Genomic DNA, 15,785 nt, shown 5'->3' with positions numbered 1-15,785 from the left:
AGAACAAAGAACAAATGAACAAAGAAGCTGCCATATCTCTTATCGATCAGTAAATTCCAAGAACTCATGAATCTGTGAGCCAGGAACTGTGGATGGAGGCCAAATACATATTTCCTAAAAGTCTCACTATCACAGGCACATCACATCTGAGTTTCTTTTGAATGAGAAATCTATGTAATCAATCACAAAACATAAAATGCTGAAAACCAAAAGATAAGATATATATTGCAGACTATTTTTCTTTCTTCCGTTTTTTTTTTTTTTTTTTTTTTTTGGCATCCACGCTCTAGGGCTTGTGGAGTCTTAGTTCCCAGACCAGGGATTGAAGCTGGGCCAGAGGCAGTGAGAGTGCAGAGTGCTAAGCACTGGGCCACCATACCACTTTTCTCAGAAGTCAGGCACACCTATCACACCTGCATAACACCTATGCCCCATACTTTTCGTCTGATCCTCTTTGATTGCCTCTTTTTGGGAGAATAATCATGTATATTAATTAATATGAATAGTCTACTCATAAAGTGTTAGTTAGCTGTGTTTCACTCTTTGTGATCCCATGGACTGTAGCCTGTAAGAGCCCTCTGTCCATGGAATTCTCCAAGCAAGGATACTGGAGTGGGTTGCATTCCCTCCTCCAGGGGATCTTCCTGACCCAGGAATCGAACCCGGGTCTTCACACTGAGGGCAGATTCTTTACCATCTGAGATAGCTGGGAAGCCCATTATACGTTTATGATCATAGCCAAACTTGTGAAACTTAAAGAATTTTTTCCAGAAGGGGCAGCAAGTTCACAGGTTTCTTCCACACATGACTTAAGCCTTCCTGTGGCTTTGAAAAGAAGGCCATCCAGAGTGAGGGGTCGTGAACTGTGTTTCTGTGTGAGGTCTGGACTTTGGGGTCTCAGCAGAATGGGACAAAGTTCTTCCTTTACCACCCCACTTTGCGTGGGTCTGTGTCCGGGTCGGCTGGTCGCACAGACCCTCAGATCCATGAAGACGCACAGCCCGTGTGCCCTGTTCTGGAAACCCTTCTGGGCAAAGGAGGTTTTCATGCTCAGCTTTCCTTCCTGCGTTCCACCCTACACCGTGTGTGAGTCTTCCTGCCCAAGTCTGAATGGTTTTGAGAAATCTTTCAGTGTTCTTTTCCGGAAAGTCCAGTGTTTCTCTGTTGCAGGGTTATCCCACCCGATGACCAGGGCTGGAGCCCGTTTCTCTTTTCTGGTTGTGCGGGCCGCTGGGGGATCCCACCATGGACCTGAGCATCACTGGACGGGTAGTCATGTCAGAGCCACGTGCGGTGAAGCCTCTCGGCCTCTGGGGGCCTCAGGACCTCCGGCTGCGGCATGGGGTGTGGGGTAGAGGGGTGGGACCTTCTGCCTCCTCAGGGCCGCCCCTCCTCCATGGCCTGGGGCGTCCAAGTTCCCCTTCTGTGCTTGGCCAAAGCTCTGTCTCCGTCACCCTCTGGCTTCCTGTTGGGGCTTCCTCGTTCCCTCCCCACATTTGGGGCGCTTCCCTCCCCCGCAGAGGGACCTGAACTGGCTCTGTGCTGGCGGATGCCGACATGGTGCCCTTGCTGCTGCTGCTGCCCCTGCTGTGCGGGGGTGAGTGGGGGAGGGGTGGGGAACAGGGCTCCCGGCTGGAGGAAGGGGTCAAGCGTGGGGAGGGGCTGGAGCTGCAGTTGAGCCTCTGTGTCCCCCAGGGGCCCTGCAGGAGTTTCCAGGGTACGAGCTCCGAGTGCAGGAATCAGTGGTGGTGCAGGCGTGCATGGACGTCCGAGTGCCCTGCTCCTTCTCCTATCCCTGGCCTCCGAGATATCCCCCGTATTCCTCTGCCGAACCCTTCATCTACTGGTTCCGGGAAGGAGACCGCCAATCCGATGATGCTGTGGCCACAAACGACCGAACAAAACAAGTGAAGTCAGAGACCCGGGGCCGATTCCGCCTCCTTGGGGACCCCAGCAACAACAACTGCTCCCTGAGCATCCAAGAGGCCAGGCTGAGCGACTCAGGAATCTACTACTTGCGAGTGGAGAGAGGACGTAATTTGAAGTACAATTACAGAGCGAAGAAGCTGAATTTGCAGGTGACAGGTGTGACAGGGGCCCCAGGAGAGGACCCTGGCCCAGGGAGACTCCGCTATTAGAAGGGGAGCAGGGTATAGGAGCCCTCCCTGCTCCAGGTCTTGGGGTTTGAGAGTTCAGGAGAAACTCAGAACTGGGAATGAGTTGTGACCCTGACTCTCTGGGTCCCCACAGCCCTGCGTCCAGGCATCTCCTTCTGTCTCCTCATCTCCCTTTCTCCAGAGAAACCCGACATCCAGTTCCTGGAGCCTCTGGAGTCCGGCCGCCGCACACCTCTGACCTGCAGCCTGTCGCTGGTCTGTGATGGGCCACACTATCTCCTGTTCTCCTGGGTGGGGGACACCCTTGATGCCATGAACCCAGACACCCTCCACTCCTCGGCGCTAACCCTCACCCCGAGGCCCCAGGACCATGGCACCAACCTCACCTGTCGGGTGACACTCCAGGGAGCGCAGGTGACCCTGGAGAGAACCGTCCAGCTCAACGTCTCCTGTGAGCGTGGAGGGGTGGTGGGGTCCCTGAGGGCGGTGGGGTGTGTGTGTGTGTGTGAGTGTGTAGAGAGAAGGCCAGCCCACTCTTCTATGGGTCTGCGCCCTGGGAGCTGAGGTGGGGAGTGGCCGTGAAGGACAGCCCCCCCTTCCTGGTTCCCTCCTGTGGTGCTGGTCAGTTTCCACCCCACTCCTCCCTCTGCAGCAAGCCCATGTCTTTCTGCCCCAGATGCTCCAAGGAACCTCCGCATCAGCCTCTCCTTCAGAAACAGCACAGGTAGGACAGGACCTCTCCTCTCCAGGTCTGGGTCCTGCTCCTGGGACCGCCACCAAGGAGTGGAGGGATGGGCTTGAGGGTGATCAGATATGGGAAGAGCAAGGAGAAAATCACCACCCGGCCCACCTCCCATGCACTAGACCACACACACATGCAATACACAGAGACTCACACACACAGGCACACACACAGAATACACACACATGAACATTCACTGAGACACGCACAGAAACGCCCATACACACAGGCACACACACATCACATCACACATGTACACATATACACAGAGTTATACCCACAGCACAGGCACCCACCATGCACACATACACTCATGGACATATACACGTGCACTCATGCACATATACACACAGGCCACACATATACACACATACACCCCACACATTTACACACTCACTCACCCTGTTCAAAGCCCATTTCCTTCACCATGTTCTATTATATGGCTTTCTTCCACAAAAGCCTCCTCAGTCCCATCTCCTGCTGCCTTCACTGAATCAACTTCTCAAGCCTTGAGGCTCTGGGTTTTCTTTCCATCAAACAGCCCAGGCCTGTCCCACTGAGACACCAAGCCTCCCCTGAAGATACGAGGCCCAGACACGTTGGCTCAGCCTGCTTAGGGTGGAAAGGTCCAGCCCTGGGACCACAGGGAACCCAGCTGGCCAGCTGGGGGAGGAGAGAGTAAGGCCAGGAGATTCTGGGAAGGAGGGAGGAGGAGACCTCAGCCTCCCCCAGCTCTCCCACTGTGCTTTCCCCCAAAGCCCTCAAGATTCTGCAGAACGCCTCATCTGTTCTCATCTCAGAGGGCCAGGCACTGCAGCTGCTGTGTGTTGCTGACAGCAACCCCCCTGCACAGCTGAGCTGGTTCTGGGGATCCCCAGCCCTGGAGTCTACCCCCATCTCCAGCACCGGGGTCTTGGAAATACCACAAGTAGCGGCTGGAGATGGAGAAGTCACCTGCCAAGGGCAGAACCCTCTGGGCTCCCAGCAAATTTTCTTCAGCCTCTCTGTGCAGAGTGAGTTGCAGGACAGGTGCTGGGGGTGGGCAGCCTGGGAGGTGTGTGCCTTTGGGAGGGCTGGGTCTGGGGACTGAGCTTCACCCCCTCTCCCTTCCCCAGAAGGCCCCCCTCCCTGCAGCTGTGAGACTGAGGAGCAGCAGGGCTCCTGGCCTCTGGTCCTCACCCTGATCAGAGGGGCCCTCATGGGGGCTGGCTTCCTCCTCACCTATGGCCTCACCTGGACCTACTACACCAGGTGAGCACAGGTGGCCCCCTGTGGGGAAGTCCAGAGAATGGCTCTGGAGTTGCCTGTGGGGCTTGGCTGTCCTGTCCTGCCTGCAGCTAAACTGTGTGACTCTCCAGGGACTTCCATGTCGGTCCAGTGGTTGAGCCTGCGAGTTTCCACTGCAAGGGGCAGGGGTTCGATCCCGGGTTGGGGAACTAAGTTCACACATGCCTTGAGGCAGAGCCCAGAATGAATGAAATGGGTCTGCCTCTCTGACCTGAGACCGTGTTGGCTCTGCAGGTGTGGCGGCCACTAGGGAGCTGGGCTGAGGGGTGTGGCCGAGCCTGCTCTCTGTCATGAGGAGATTCACCTGAGGATGCAGAGCCCAGAGGACAGATGTGGGGACATCACTGGGAGCTTCTCCCTGGAAACTCTCGCCTCCAAGCCTGTGTCGTTTGCATCCACGAGCCTTCATTTGTAGAGATGACTGCGAGACAGTAGGAAGAGTCAATACCATTGAAAGGAGACCTTCTGACTTAACTCGCTTAGTATGAGATTACTCATGTTTTCACATGTATCAATAATTCATTGTTGGTTGTGCTTGGTTTTTGTCTTGAAAATAGTATTTTACATATGACTATTCCTCCAGTTATGTATGGACTCTAAAATAAGATGACATTGCCTTTGCTTGCAAATTTTGTCTCTTTCAAAGTAACGTTGATGTGAATGGTGAGAATTAGGAGGCCTAGCACTTTTCTCCTGGTGGGCGTGGAACTGCTTCATCATACATTTGGCGTATGTTTAGTTCGAGAAGGTAGCCTCAGAGAGTTCTTTTGAGTAGTTAGATGAGTTTATATCCCATGGTCATATATGAGGGTTCTGAGCTTCCTACACCCTCAGCAGCACTTGTACTACCTACATGGTCCGTTTTCAACACTGCACTCCACTGTGGCAGTATCTCCTTGCCTTTTTAGTTTATTTCCCTCACGTGCAATGATGTTGAGCCATCTGAATATCTTCTTTAGGGAAATTCCTGTTTGGATCTTTGCCCATTGAAAACTAAAAATTGGGCAGTCTTTTTCTTGTTAATTGAGTTCTTTAGTCTGGATGTGACTTTTTAAAAATCAAAATATAACTGATTTATAATGCTGTATTTGTTTCACAGTACAGCAAGGTGATTCAGTTATATACGTATAGTCTCCTCAGATTCTTTCCCATTATACTTTTTTACAAGATTGTTAGTATACTTCCCTGGGGTAGACAGCTGGTCCTTGTTGGTTATCTATTTTAGATACAGCAGGGGAGCCTGGTGGGCTGCCATCCATGGGGTCACACAGAGTCAGACACGACTGAAGTGACTGAGCAGCAGCAGCAGCCGTGTGTATTTGTCAATCCCAACCTCCCAATTTACCATTCCTCCCTCTGAAAAAATTTTAGGATTTTTACCCTTTAAGAAACTAACAAATGTAAACAGAGTATTTCTAAATAAATATTAAAGAAAGTTTTTTTTTGTTTTTTGTTTTGGTTTCCAGAACTGGTTAATAGGAGGGTGTAAAATGTTTAGAGGCCCTGTCAAATTTGGGAAACCTTATGAAATACCAATTCTAAAGAGCATCAAGGTCACAGGTTATTTCCACACATGGCTTGAGCTTTCACGTGGCTTTGAAAACAAGGTCATGCAGTGTGAGGGGTCCTGAATGCCCTTCTCGTGAAGTCCAGGCTTCCGGGGTGCAAACGATTGCAGCCATGAAATTAAAAGACGCTTACTCGTTGGCAGGAAAGTTATGACCAGCCTAGACAGCATATTTAAAAGCAGAGACATTACTTTGCCGATAAAGGTCTGTCTAGTCAAAGCCATGTTTTTTCCAGTAGTCACGTATGGATGTGAGAGTTGGAGCATAAAGAAAGCTGACTGCTGAAGAATTGATGCTTTTGTATTGTGGTGTTAGAGAAGACTCTTGAGAGTCCTTGGACTGCAAGGAGATCCAGCCAGTCCATCCTAAAAGCACGGATGCTGAAGCTGAAACCCCAATACTTTAACCATCGGATGCAAGGAACTGACTCACTGGGAAAGCCACTGATGCTGGAAAAGATTGAAGGTGGGAGGAAAAGGGGACGACAGAGGATGAGATGGTTGGATGGCATGACCAACTCGATGGACATGAGTCTGAGTAAACTCCGGGAGTTGGTGATGGACAGGGAGGACTGGCATGCAGCAGTCCATGGGATCTCAAAGAATTGGACATGACAGAGTGACTGAACTGAACTGAATCATGTGTAACCAGCAGATCAGGTGTATATGTGACAACCTGGATGTGAAACAGGCATCTGAAACTGGAGGTGCAGTCTGGAAGGACTGAAGTCTTGTAGGATGTGATGCTATTTACAGGTGGACAGTGTCAACATTGAGTTGGATTGAGCTGAGTTGAATTCTGAGATGCACTGCTGGTGCCTCAGAATTGCTTGTGGGTGTGTGGTCAAACTGACAGACACATTGGAATTGGGCCCAGAATCATCTACATTCATTTTCTTGTACTAAATCTGGAAACCCAGTGTCATTTAACCTTACAGCACTTCGTGTGTCCCCTCCCAACACCCAGCCTTACAACTGTCTTTAAACCCTTTAATTGCCACATGTGGGGACTGGCCACCATTCGTCATGGCTGCTCTAGAGCATGCATCCAAGCAGTGGAAATGTTTGGTCCTCATTAAGAACCTGCTCAGCTTGCTGTATGAAGCTGTTTTCCTCTCCAATGTGTGGGCCAACTTACATTTCAACAACCATTGCTCCACACTTTCCCAGCAGTTGGGGTTTTGAGAGACTGTAATAGCTGGCTACTTGGAGCACGTGTAGTCATACCCTATTAGTGTCTTAACGTGCAGGTTCCTGGCTGCAGTGATGTGGGGCAGGTTTCCAGTCCTTGACGGTCCCCTTATACATTGTCCTCGATGAAATTCTTGCTCATTGGGGCCCATTTCTGTATATTTCTTTGACCTTAGGCATTTTAGAAACTCATATTTTAGCTACTGTTACTTTGATGGTTATCTGTGTCATCTGTATCTTCTCCCACCTGATGTCTTTCAATTCCGCACTCCCAGGGATGTCTGTTATGAAGAGTTCTTCATTTTAATCCAGCTCGGGATTTCAGCGTCTCTCTTAGAGATGGTGTTCTTCCTGTGCTGTTCGGGAATCCTGCCCCACCACAGCTCGTGGGGATACCTGCCGCAGTATCTTGCCGCAGCTTTACTGTTTGTCTCTCTATATCGGTCTCAGCCCAGCTGCACTTGATTTTGGTTCCCATATGAGCTCTGGGTGCAGCTTCACTTGACTGGCTTCAGATCCCCTGTCGCCCACAGAGTGATTGAAACATTTATCTCTTCGTCATTTCTTTCTCTCACCTTTGCTATTACACATGATACTTCCCGTGGTTGGGGTTTATTTCTAGGTTCCCTATTCTGTTCCACTAGTCTACTGGACTATCCCTCTTTCAGTCCAAAAGTTTTGTTGTACTATGCTGTAATATACCCTGGAGAAGAGAATGGCAACCCAACCCAGTATTCTTGCCTGGACACTCCCATGGACTGAGGAGTCTTGTGGGCTACGGTCTATGGGGTGGCAAAGAGTCAGACACGACTGAGCGACTAAGCAAGCAGGCAGGCTGTAATGTATCTTCACAACTTGCAGAGCCAGGCCTCACACATTGTTCTTTTGCAAGGTACCCTTGCCATCCTTGAAATGTCTGCTTCCTTATAAAGTTTACAGTGGAGTTACTGAGTTCCACAGATGTCCACTTGAGATGTAGTGACATATGTTTGGATTCTGCACATTATTTTGAGTAGAATGGACATTTATACTCTGTTTTTTCAAACCCTTAATGTGGTGTATTTTTCCATTTATGTATGTCTTTAATATCCTTCAAGACAGATTTATAATTTTCTCCATTGAGATTTTGTATATCCTTTTGTTGTATACCTTTCTAAATGTTAGATAGATTCCAGGTATATCCTAATTTTTGATGCATTTGTCAATGGTTCTCATACAGTTTTATATTACTGTGCTATGGGAATGTGATTGATCTGTTTTGACCGAGTTGCAAGGCATGTGGGAATCTTAGTTCCCTGCGAGGGGTCAAATCCCCATCTCCTGCTTTGGAAGGTGGGTGCTTGATCACTGGACCACAGGAGGTCTGCAATGATTTTTAAAATTGGAATATGTCTCAAGTCATCATGCTCTCTTGTTAAACCTCTAAATGGATCTGTATAAACTTTTCGATTTTTCTACAAACACAAACTTATATGAAGAGAAATCTCTTTCTTTTTCCTTTCAACTGTTACACCTTTTACCAATATTTATTGACTTGCTAGGGTGGAACCTATACTACTTTATTAAGTGTGATGTTTTCTAAAGACACCCTTCATCTTTTTAGGGAATTTCTCTTTTATTTCCAATGCACTGTGAATTTTATCACACAGGCATTTGCAATCATCCAGTGCTCATTTTTTTAATCTCTGGAGATTTAATCAGTAAACTGGGGACAGTAGCCACACTAGAAGCCACACTACATAGCGTATATTGCCACAGAGGAAATGTAACATAAGTAATTGATTATGCAGGTGTTGAAAGGCCAGTGGAGCCTGTCAACCAGGGAACACTCTCTTAGCTTTGGACCACTCTAATCTAAGCTCCCAGCTTGACATTTTTCAAATCTTTTACATACATAGATACATATTCTCTTTGAGATACAGGTATAACATTGTATTAGTTTCACGTGTATAATATAATGATTTTATATTACATACATATTGCAAAATGATCACCAAATATGCTTAATTAACATTTATATCGATAAGGCTAAAATTTTTTTGTGTGATGAGAAATTTTAAGATCTAATCTTTTAGCAACTTTCAAATATACAGTACAGTAGTGTCAACTGTATTAGTGTCCCTAAACATTTTAAATATAATCACCATGGTGTACATTACATGTCCATGACTTATTTATTTTATTCCCGGAAATGTGTACCTTCTGACCACTTTTGCCAGTTTTGCCATAGACTCCACTCTCTACCTCTGAGGACCACCAGTTATTTCTCTTTATCTATGACTTTATGTTGCTTGTTTATTTTTCAGTTTCACCTACCTGTGAGATCATACAGTATTCTTCTTCCCCTGTCTAATGTACTTCATTACCCTAATGCCCTCGTGTACCATCCATGTATTGTAAAGGCAGGATTTCCTCCTCTTTTATAGCTGAAGAATGATCACGAGTATGCACACACCGCAGTCTCTTTACTCATTCTCTCATCATTGGATATGGAAGTTGTTTCCATGTCTTCAATAATGTACATAGCGCTTCCATGAACATGGAGTGAATATATCTTTTCAAATTGCCATTTTCATTTTCTTGAAAGGCCCCAAAGCGAAAGTGCTTGAGGTTCTATTTTTAGTTTTGAGGAACCTGCAGTGTTCCCCATAGTGGCTGCACCAATTCACATTCCCACCAGCAGTGCCCAAGGGTTCCCTTTGCTCCACGTGCTCACCAACACTGCTTGTTTCTTGTCCTCTGACCGTCCCAGATTGACATTTGCTGGACACCAGCCGCTGTGAAGGTGTGCTGCACAGCCCTGTGGCTCCTGGCCTTCTCCAGTGCCTGCTTGTCCAGCAATGTTCCTGCAACAGGTGAGGAATGAAGGCGAGAGCTCGTCTCCTCTTGTTCACCTGGACCCTGGGCAGGGCCAGTCCAGGGTTCTGTGGAGCCTGACATTGACTCAAGGGTTCGGATCCCTCCTTAGGAAAAAAAAAAACAAAAAAAACCCAAAAAACAGTGTCACTGAATACAATACAGACATGGCTCCCAAACACAAAATGTGACCCCCAGGTCTCTGGTGCGGCCCTGAAGTGTTTTCAGGGACTGAGAACAAAGAACAAATGAACAAAGAAGCTGCCACATCTCTTATCGATCAGTAAATTCCAAGAACTCATGAATCTGTGAGCCAGGAACTGTGGATGGAGGCCAAATATATATTTCCTAAAAGTCTCAATATCACAGGCACATCACATCTGAGTTTCTTTTGAATGAGAAATCTATGTAATCAATCACAAAACATAAAATGCTGAAAACCAAAAGATAAGACATATATTGCAGACTATTTTTCTTTCGTCCTTTTCTTTTACAAACATGACCTAGGGCTTGTAGGGTCTTAGTTCCCAGACCAGGGATTGAAGCTGGGCCAGAGGCAGTGAGAGTGCAGAGTGCTAAGCACTGGGCCACCATAGCATTTTTCTCCGAAGTCAGACACACCTATCACACCTGCATAACACCTGTTCCCCATACTTTGGGCCTGATTCTCTTTGATTGCCTCGTTTTAGGAGAATAATCATGTATATTAATGAATATGAATATTCTACTAATAAGGTGTTAGTTAGCCGTGTCTGACTCTTTGCGATCCCATGGGCTGTAGCCTGCAAGGGCCCTCTGTCCGTGTAATTCTCCAAGCAAGGATATTGGAGTGGGTTGCCATTCCCTTCTCCAGGGGATCTTCCTGACCCAGGAATCGAACCTTGGTCTTCACACTGAGGGCAGATTCTTTACCATCGGAGATAGCAGGGAAGCCCATTATACGAGGAAATAAAATTAAGTATATTATGTCGAAAATAGAGTAGAAAGAAGATGCAGTATTTCCACTGGCACAATTGATTGACGGACATTTCTTTTCGTTTCTGTAGTTTAAAAAAGTAAAAAATATATTAATATTTCTATCTAACTATAAAAGAAACTTTCCATCACTCCCATGGCTTCTTCCTGAAAGTGTCTAAAACGTTTATAATCATAGTCAAACTTGTGAAACTTAAAGAATTTTTTCCAGAAGGGGCAGCAAGTCCACAGGTTTCTTCCACACATGACTTAAGCCTTCCTGTGGCTTTGAAAAGAAGGCCATCCAGAGTGAACTGTGTTTCTGTGTGAGGTCTGGACTTTGGGGTCCCAGCTGAATGGAGCAAAGTTCTGCCATTATCACCCCACTTTGCGTGGGCCTGTGTCCCCATCAGCAGTTCCCACAGACCCTCAGATCCATGAAGATGCACAGCCCGTGTGCCCTGTTCTGAAAACCTTTTTGGGCAAAGGAGCTTTACACGCTCAGCTTTCCTTCCTGCGTTCCACCCTCCACCGTGTGTGAGTCTTCCTGCCCAAGTCTGAATGGTTTTGAGAAATCTTTCAATGTTCTTTTCCGGAAAGTCCAGTGTTTCTGTGTTGCAGGGTTGGTCCCACCCGATGACCAGGGCTGGAGCCCCTTTCTCTTTTCTGGTGCCGGCCGCTGGGCGTTCTCACCGTGGACCTGAGCATCACTGGACCGGTGGTCATGTCAGAGCCACGTGCGGTAAAGCCTCTTGGCCTCTGGGGGTGGTGCTCAGGACCTCCCGCTGCGGCGTGGGGTGTGGGGTGGAGGGGAGGGACCTTCAGCCTCCTCAGGGCCGCCCCTCCTCCACGGCATGGGGCATCCAAGTTCCCCTTCTGTGCTTGTCCAAGGCTCTGTCTCCCTCACCCTCTGGCTTCCTGTTGGGGCTTCCTCGTTCCCTCCTACATTCGGCGCGCTTCCCTCCCCCGCAGAGGGACCTGAACCGGCTCTGTGCTGGCGGATGCCGACATGGTGCCCCTGCTGCGGCTGCTCCCCCTGCTGCCGCTGCTGCCCCTGCTGTGGGGGGGTGAGTGGGGGAGGGGAGGGGGACGGGGCTTACTGCTGGGGGAGGGGGCACACGTGGGGAGGGGCTGGAGCTGCCGCTGAGCCTCTGTGTCCCCCAGGGTCCCTGCAGGATCTTCCAGGGTACGAGCTCCGAGTGCAGGAATCAGTGGTGGTGCAGGCGTGCATGGACGTCCACGTGCCCTGCTCCTTCTCCTATCCCTGGAGTTCGGGAAATTCCTGGCATTCCTCTGACGAACCCTTCATCTACTGGTTCCGGGAAGGAGACCGTCATTACAATGATGCTGTGGCCACAAACGACCGAAAGAAACGAGTGAAGTCAGAGACCCAGGGCCGATTCCGCCTCCTCGGCGACCCCAGGGACAACGACTGCTCCCTGAGCATCAAAGAGGCCAGGCTGAGCGACTCAGGAGTCTACTACTTGCGAGTGGAGAGAGGATCTCTGAAATACAATTACAGAGAGAGGCAGCTGAATTTGCAGGTGACAGGTGTGACAGGGGGCCCAGGGAGACTCCTCTATTAGAACGGGAGCAGGGTATAGGAGCCCTCCCTGCTCCAGGTCTTGGGGTTTGAGGGTTCAGGAGAGACCCAGAACTGGGAATGAGTTGTGACCCTCAGCCTCTGCATCCCCACTCCCCTGCGTCCAGGCATCACCCTCTGTCTCCTCATCTCCTTTCCTCCAGAGAAACCCGACATCCAGTTCCTGGATCCTCTGGAGTCTGGCCACCGCACCTCTGACCTGCAGCCTGTCGCTGGTCTGTGATGGGCCACTGATTCTCCTGTTCTCCTGGGCGGGAGATGCCCTTGATGCCATGAACCCAGACACCTTCCACTCCTCGGAGCTCACCCTCACCCCGAGGCCCCAGGACCACGGCACCAACCTCACCTGTCTTGTGACACTCCAGGGAGCCCAGGTGACCCTGGAGAGAACCTTCCAGCTCAACGTCTCCTGTGAGTGTGGAGGGGTGTCGGGGCCCCTGAGGGTGGTGGGGTGTGTGTGTGTGTGTGTGAGTGTGTAGAGAGAAGGCCAGCCCACTCTTCTATGGGTCTGTGCCCTGGGAGCTGAGGTGGGGAGTGGCCGTGAAGGACAGCCTCCCCCCTAACACTTCCTGGTTTCCCTCCTGGGGTGCTGGTCAGTTTCCATCCCACTCCTCCCTCTGGGCAAGCCCATGTCTTTCTGCCCCAGATGCCCCGAGGAACCTCCGCATCAGCCTCTCCTTCAGAAACAACACAGGTAGGGCAGGACCTCTCCTCTCCAGGGCTGGGTCCTGCTCCTGGGACCGCCTCCAAGGGGTGGCAGGGGAGTGGGCTTGCATGTGATCAGATATGGGAAGAGCAAGGAGAAAATCCCCACCCCACCCCACCTCCCATGCACTAGACCACACACACATGCAATACACATAGACTCACACACACAGGCACACACACAGAATACACACACATGAACATTCACTGAGACACGAATAGAAACGCCCACACACACAGGCACACACGCATCACATCACACATGTACACATATACACAGAGTTATACCCACAGCACAGGCACCCACCATGCACACATACACTCATGGACATATACACGTGCACTCATGCACACATACCCACAGGCACACACATACACTGCATACATTTACACACTCACACACTCTGTTCAAAGCCCATTTCTCTTCACCATGGGTCTATTATATGGCTTTCTTCCACAAAAGCCTCCTTAGTCCCATCTCCTGCTGCCTTCACTGAATCAACTTCTCAAGCCTAGAGGCTCTGGGTTTTCTTTCCACCAAATAGCCCAGGCCTGTCCCATTGAGACACCAAGCCTCCCCTGAAGATACCAGGCCCAGACACGTTGGCTCAGCCTGCTTAGGGTGGGAAGGTCCAGCCCTGGGACCACACAGAACCCACCTGGCAGGCTGGGGGAGAAGAGAGTGAGGCCAGGAGATCCTGGAAGGAGGGAGGAGGAGACCTCAGCCTCCCCCAGCTCTCCCACTGTGCTTTCCCCCAAAGCCCTCAAGATTCTGCAGAACGCCTCATCTGTTCTCATCTCAGAGGGCCAGGCACTGCAGCTGCTGTGTGTTGCTGACAGCAACCCCCCTGCACAGCTGAGCTGGTTCTGGGAATTCCCAGCCCTGGAGTCTACCCCCATCTCCAGCACCGGGGTCTTGGAAATACCACAAGTAGTGGCTGGAGATGGAGGAGAAGTCACCTGCCGAGCTCAGAACCGTCTGGGTTCCCAGCAAGTTTCCTTCAGCCTCTCTGTGCAGAGTGAGTTGCAGGACAGGTGCTCGGGGCGGGCAGCCTGGGCAGGTGTGTGCCTTTGGGAGGGCTGGGTCTGGGGACTGAGCTTCACCCCCTCTCCCTTCCCCAGAAGGCCCCCCTCCCTGCAGCTCTGAGGCTGAGGAGCAGCAGGGCTCCTGGCCTCTGGTCCTCACCCTGATCAGAGGGGCCCTCATGGGGGCTGGCTTCCTCCTCACCTATGGCCTCACCTGGACCTACTACACCAAGTAAGCACAGCTGTCTCCCTGCGGGGAAGTCCAGAGAATGGCTCTGGAGTTGCCTGTGGGGCTTGGCGGTCCTGTCCTGCCTGCAGCTAAACTGTGTGACTCTCCAGGGACTTCCGTGTCGGTCCAGTGGTTGAGCCTGCGAGTTTCCACTGCAAGGGGCAAGGGTTCGATCCCAGGTTGGGGAACTAAGATCGCACATGCCTTGAGGCAGAGCCCAGAATGAATGAAATGGGTCTGCCTCTCTGACCTGAGATCGTGTTGGCTCTGCAGGTGTGGCGGCCAGTAGGCAGCTGGGCTGAGGGGTGTGGCCAAGCCTGCTCTCTGTCATGAGGAGATTCACCTGAGGATGCAGAGCCCAGAGGACAGATGTGGGGACATCACTGCGAGCTTCTCCCGGGAAATTCTCGCCTCCAACCCTGTGTCGTTTGCATCCACGAGCCTTCATTTGTAGAGAAGACTGGGAGACAGTAGGAAGAGTCAATACCATTGAAAGGAGACCTTCTGACGTAACTTGCTTAGTATTAGATTACTCATGATTTTACATGTATCAATAACTCATTGTTGGTTCTGCTTGGTTTTTCTCTTGAAAATAGTATTTTACATATGGCTATTCCTCCAGTTATGTATGGACTCTAAAATACGATGACATTGCCTTTGTTTGCAAATTTTGTCTCTTTCACAGTAACGTTGATGTGAATGGCGTGATGAATTAGGAGGCCTAGCACTTTTCTCCTGGTGGGTGTGGAACTGCTTCATCATACATTTGGCGTATGTTTAGTTTGAGAAGGTAGCCTCAGAGAGTTCTTTTGAGTAGTTAGATGAGTTTATAGCCCATGGTCATATATGGGGTCTCCTCGTTCACCTTCATGTAGAGGCTGTTTAGTTTCCTTCTCACTTTCGACCATAAGGGTGGTGTCACTTGCATATCTGAGGTTATTGATATTTGTTCTGGCAATCGAGATTCCAGCTAGTGCTTCGTCCAGCCAAGCATTTCTCATGATGTACTGTGCATATAAGTTAAAAAAGCAAGGTGACAATATGCAGCTGTGACATACCTCTTCCCCAATTTTGAACCAGTCTCTTGTTCCATGTCTGGTTCTAACTGTTGCTTCTTGACCTGCAAACAGGTTGTAGGAGGCAGGTAAGGTAGTCTGGTCTTCTCATCTCTTGAGGACTTTCCCACAGTTTGTTGAGATCCACACAGTCAATAAAGAATCTGCCTGCAATGCTGGAGACCTGGTTCAACTCCTGGGTCAGGAAGTCCCCCTGGAGAAGGGATAGACTACCCACTCCAGTGTTCTTGGGCTTCCCTGGTGACTCAGCTGGTAAAGAATCCATCTGTAATGGGGGAGACCGGGGTATGATCCCTGGGTTGGGGAGGTCCCCTGGAGAAGGGCATGGCAACTGACTTCCGGTATTCTTGCCTGGAGAATCCCCATGGACAGAAGAGCCTTGCGGGCTGCAGTCCCTGGGGTCACAAAGCGTGGGACATGACTGAGGGAACA

General features: G+C 50.0%; 2 protein-coding genes across 5 annotated transcripts; both read left to right on the top strand.

Moving 5' to 3' along the window:
* The first annotated feature begins 1,492 nt into the window (after positions 1-1,492).
* Positions 1,493-5,584, top strand: LOC114117770 (sialic acid-binding Ig-like lectin 14). Of its 4 annotated transcripts, none has more exons than XM_042231054.1 (7): positions 1,493-1,597; positions 1,696-2,085; positions 2,299-2,568; positions 2,794-2,841; positions 3,660-3,872; positions 3,975-4,110; positions 4,381-5,584. In XM_042231054.1, the coding sequence occupies exons 1-7, from the start codon at positions 1,558-1,560 to the stop codon at positions 4,394-4,396; spliced, it is 1,113 nt and encodes a 370-aa protein (XP_042086988.1). In that variant the 5' UTR covers positions 1,493-1,557; the 3' UTR covers positions 4,397-5,584. The 4 variants fall into 4 exon arrangements, with proteins under 4 accessions (XP_042086988.1, XP_042086986.1, XP_042086987.1 ...); XM_042231052.1 differs by having other exon boundaries at positions 3,618-3,872; XM_042231053.1 differs by having other exon boundaries at positions 2,770-2,841.
* A 6,045-nt stretch (positions 5,585-11,629) lies between these two features.
* On the top strand, positions 11,630-14,965 carry LOC114117771 (sialic acid-binding Ig-like lectin 14). Its single transcript, XM_027977502.3, is given in 8 exon segments — positions 11,630-11,781; positions 11,879-12,265; positions 12,461-12,509; positions 12,511-12,728; positions 12,964-13,011; positions 13,784-14,041; positions 14,145-14,280; positions 14,551-14,965. Coding segments are annotated over 8 exon segments (1,170 nt in total). The 5' UTR covers positions 11,630-11,723; the 3' UTR covers positions 14,567-14,965.
* The last annotated feature ends 820 nt before the right edge of the window (positions 14,966-15,785 follow it).

Source organism: Ovis aries, chromosome 14, assembly GCF_016772045.2.
Source record: "Ovis aries strain OAR_USU_Benz2616 breed Rambouillet chromosome 14, ARS-UI_Ramb_v3.0, whole genome shotgun sequence".
Classification (NCBI taxonomy): Eukaryota; Metazoa; Chordata; class Mammalia; order Artiodactyla; family Bovidae; genus Ovis; species Ovis aries.
The sequence above is the reverse complement of the archived record's forward strand: the minus strand, read 5'-3'. Positions and strand labels throughout refer to the sequence as shown.

Coding starts and splice junctions, on each gene's coding strand:
- LOC114117770 (XM_027977499.2), top strand. CDS start 1,558: ATGGTGCCCTTGCTGCTGCTGCTGCCCCTGCTGTGCGGGG. Junction 2,086..2,298: donor GCTGAATTTGCAGGTGACAG/GTGTGACAGGGG, acceptor CCCTTTCTCCAG/AGAAACCCGACATCCAGTTC. Junction 3,873..3,974: donor CTTCAGCCTCTCTGTGCAGA/GTGAGTTGCAGG, acceptor TCCCTTCCCCAG/AAGGCCCCCCTCCCTGCAGC.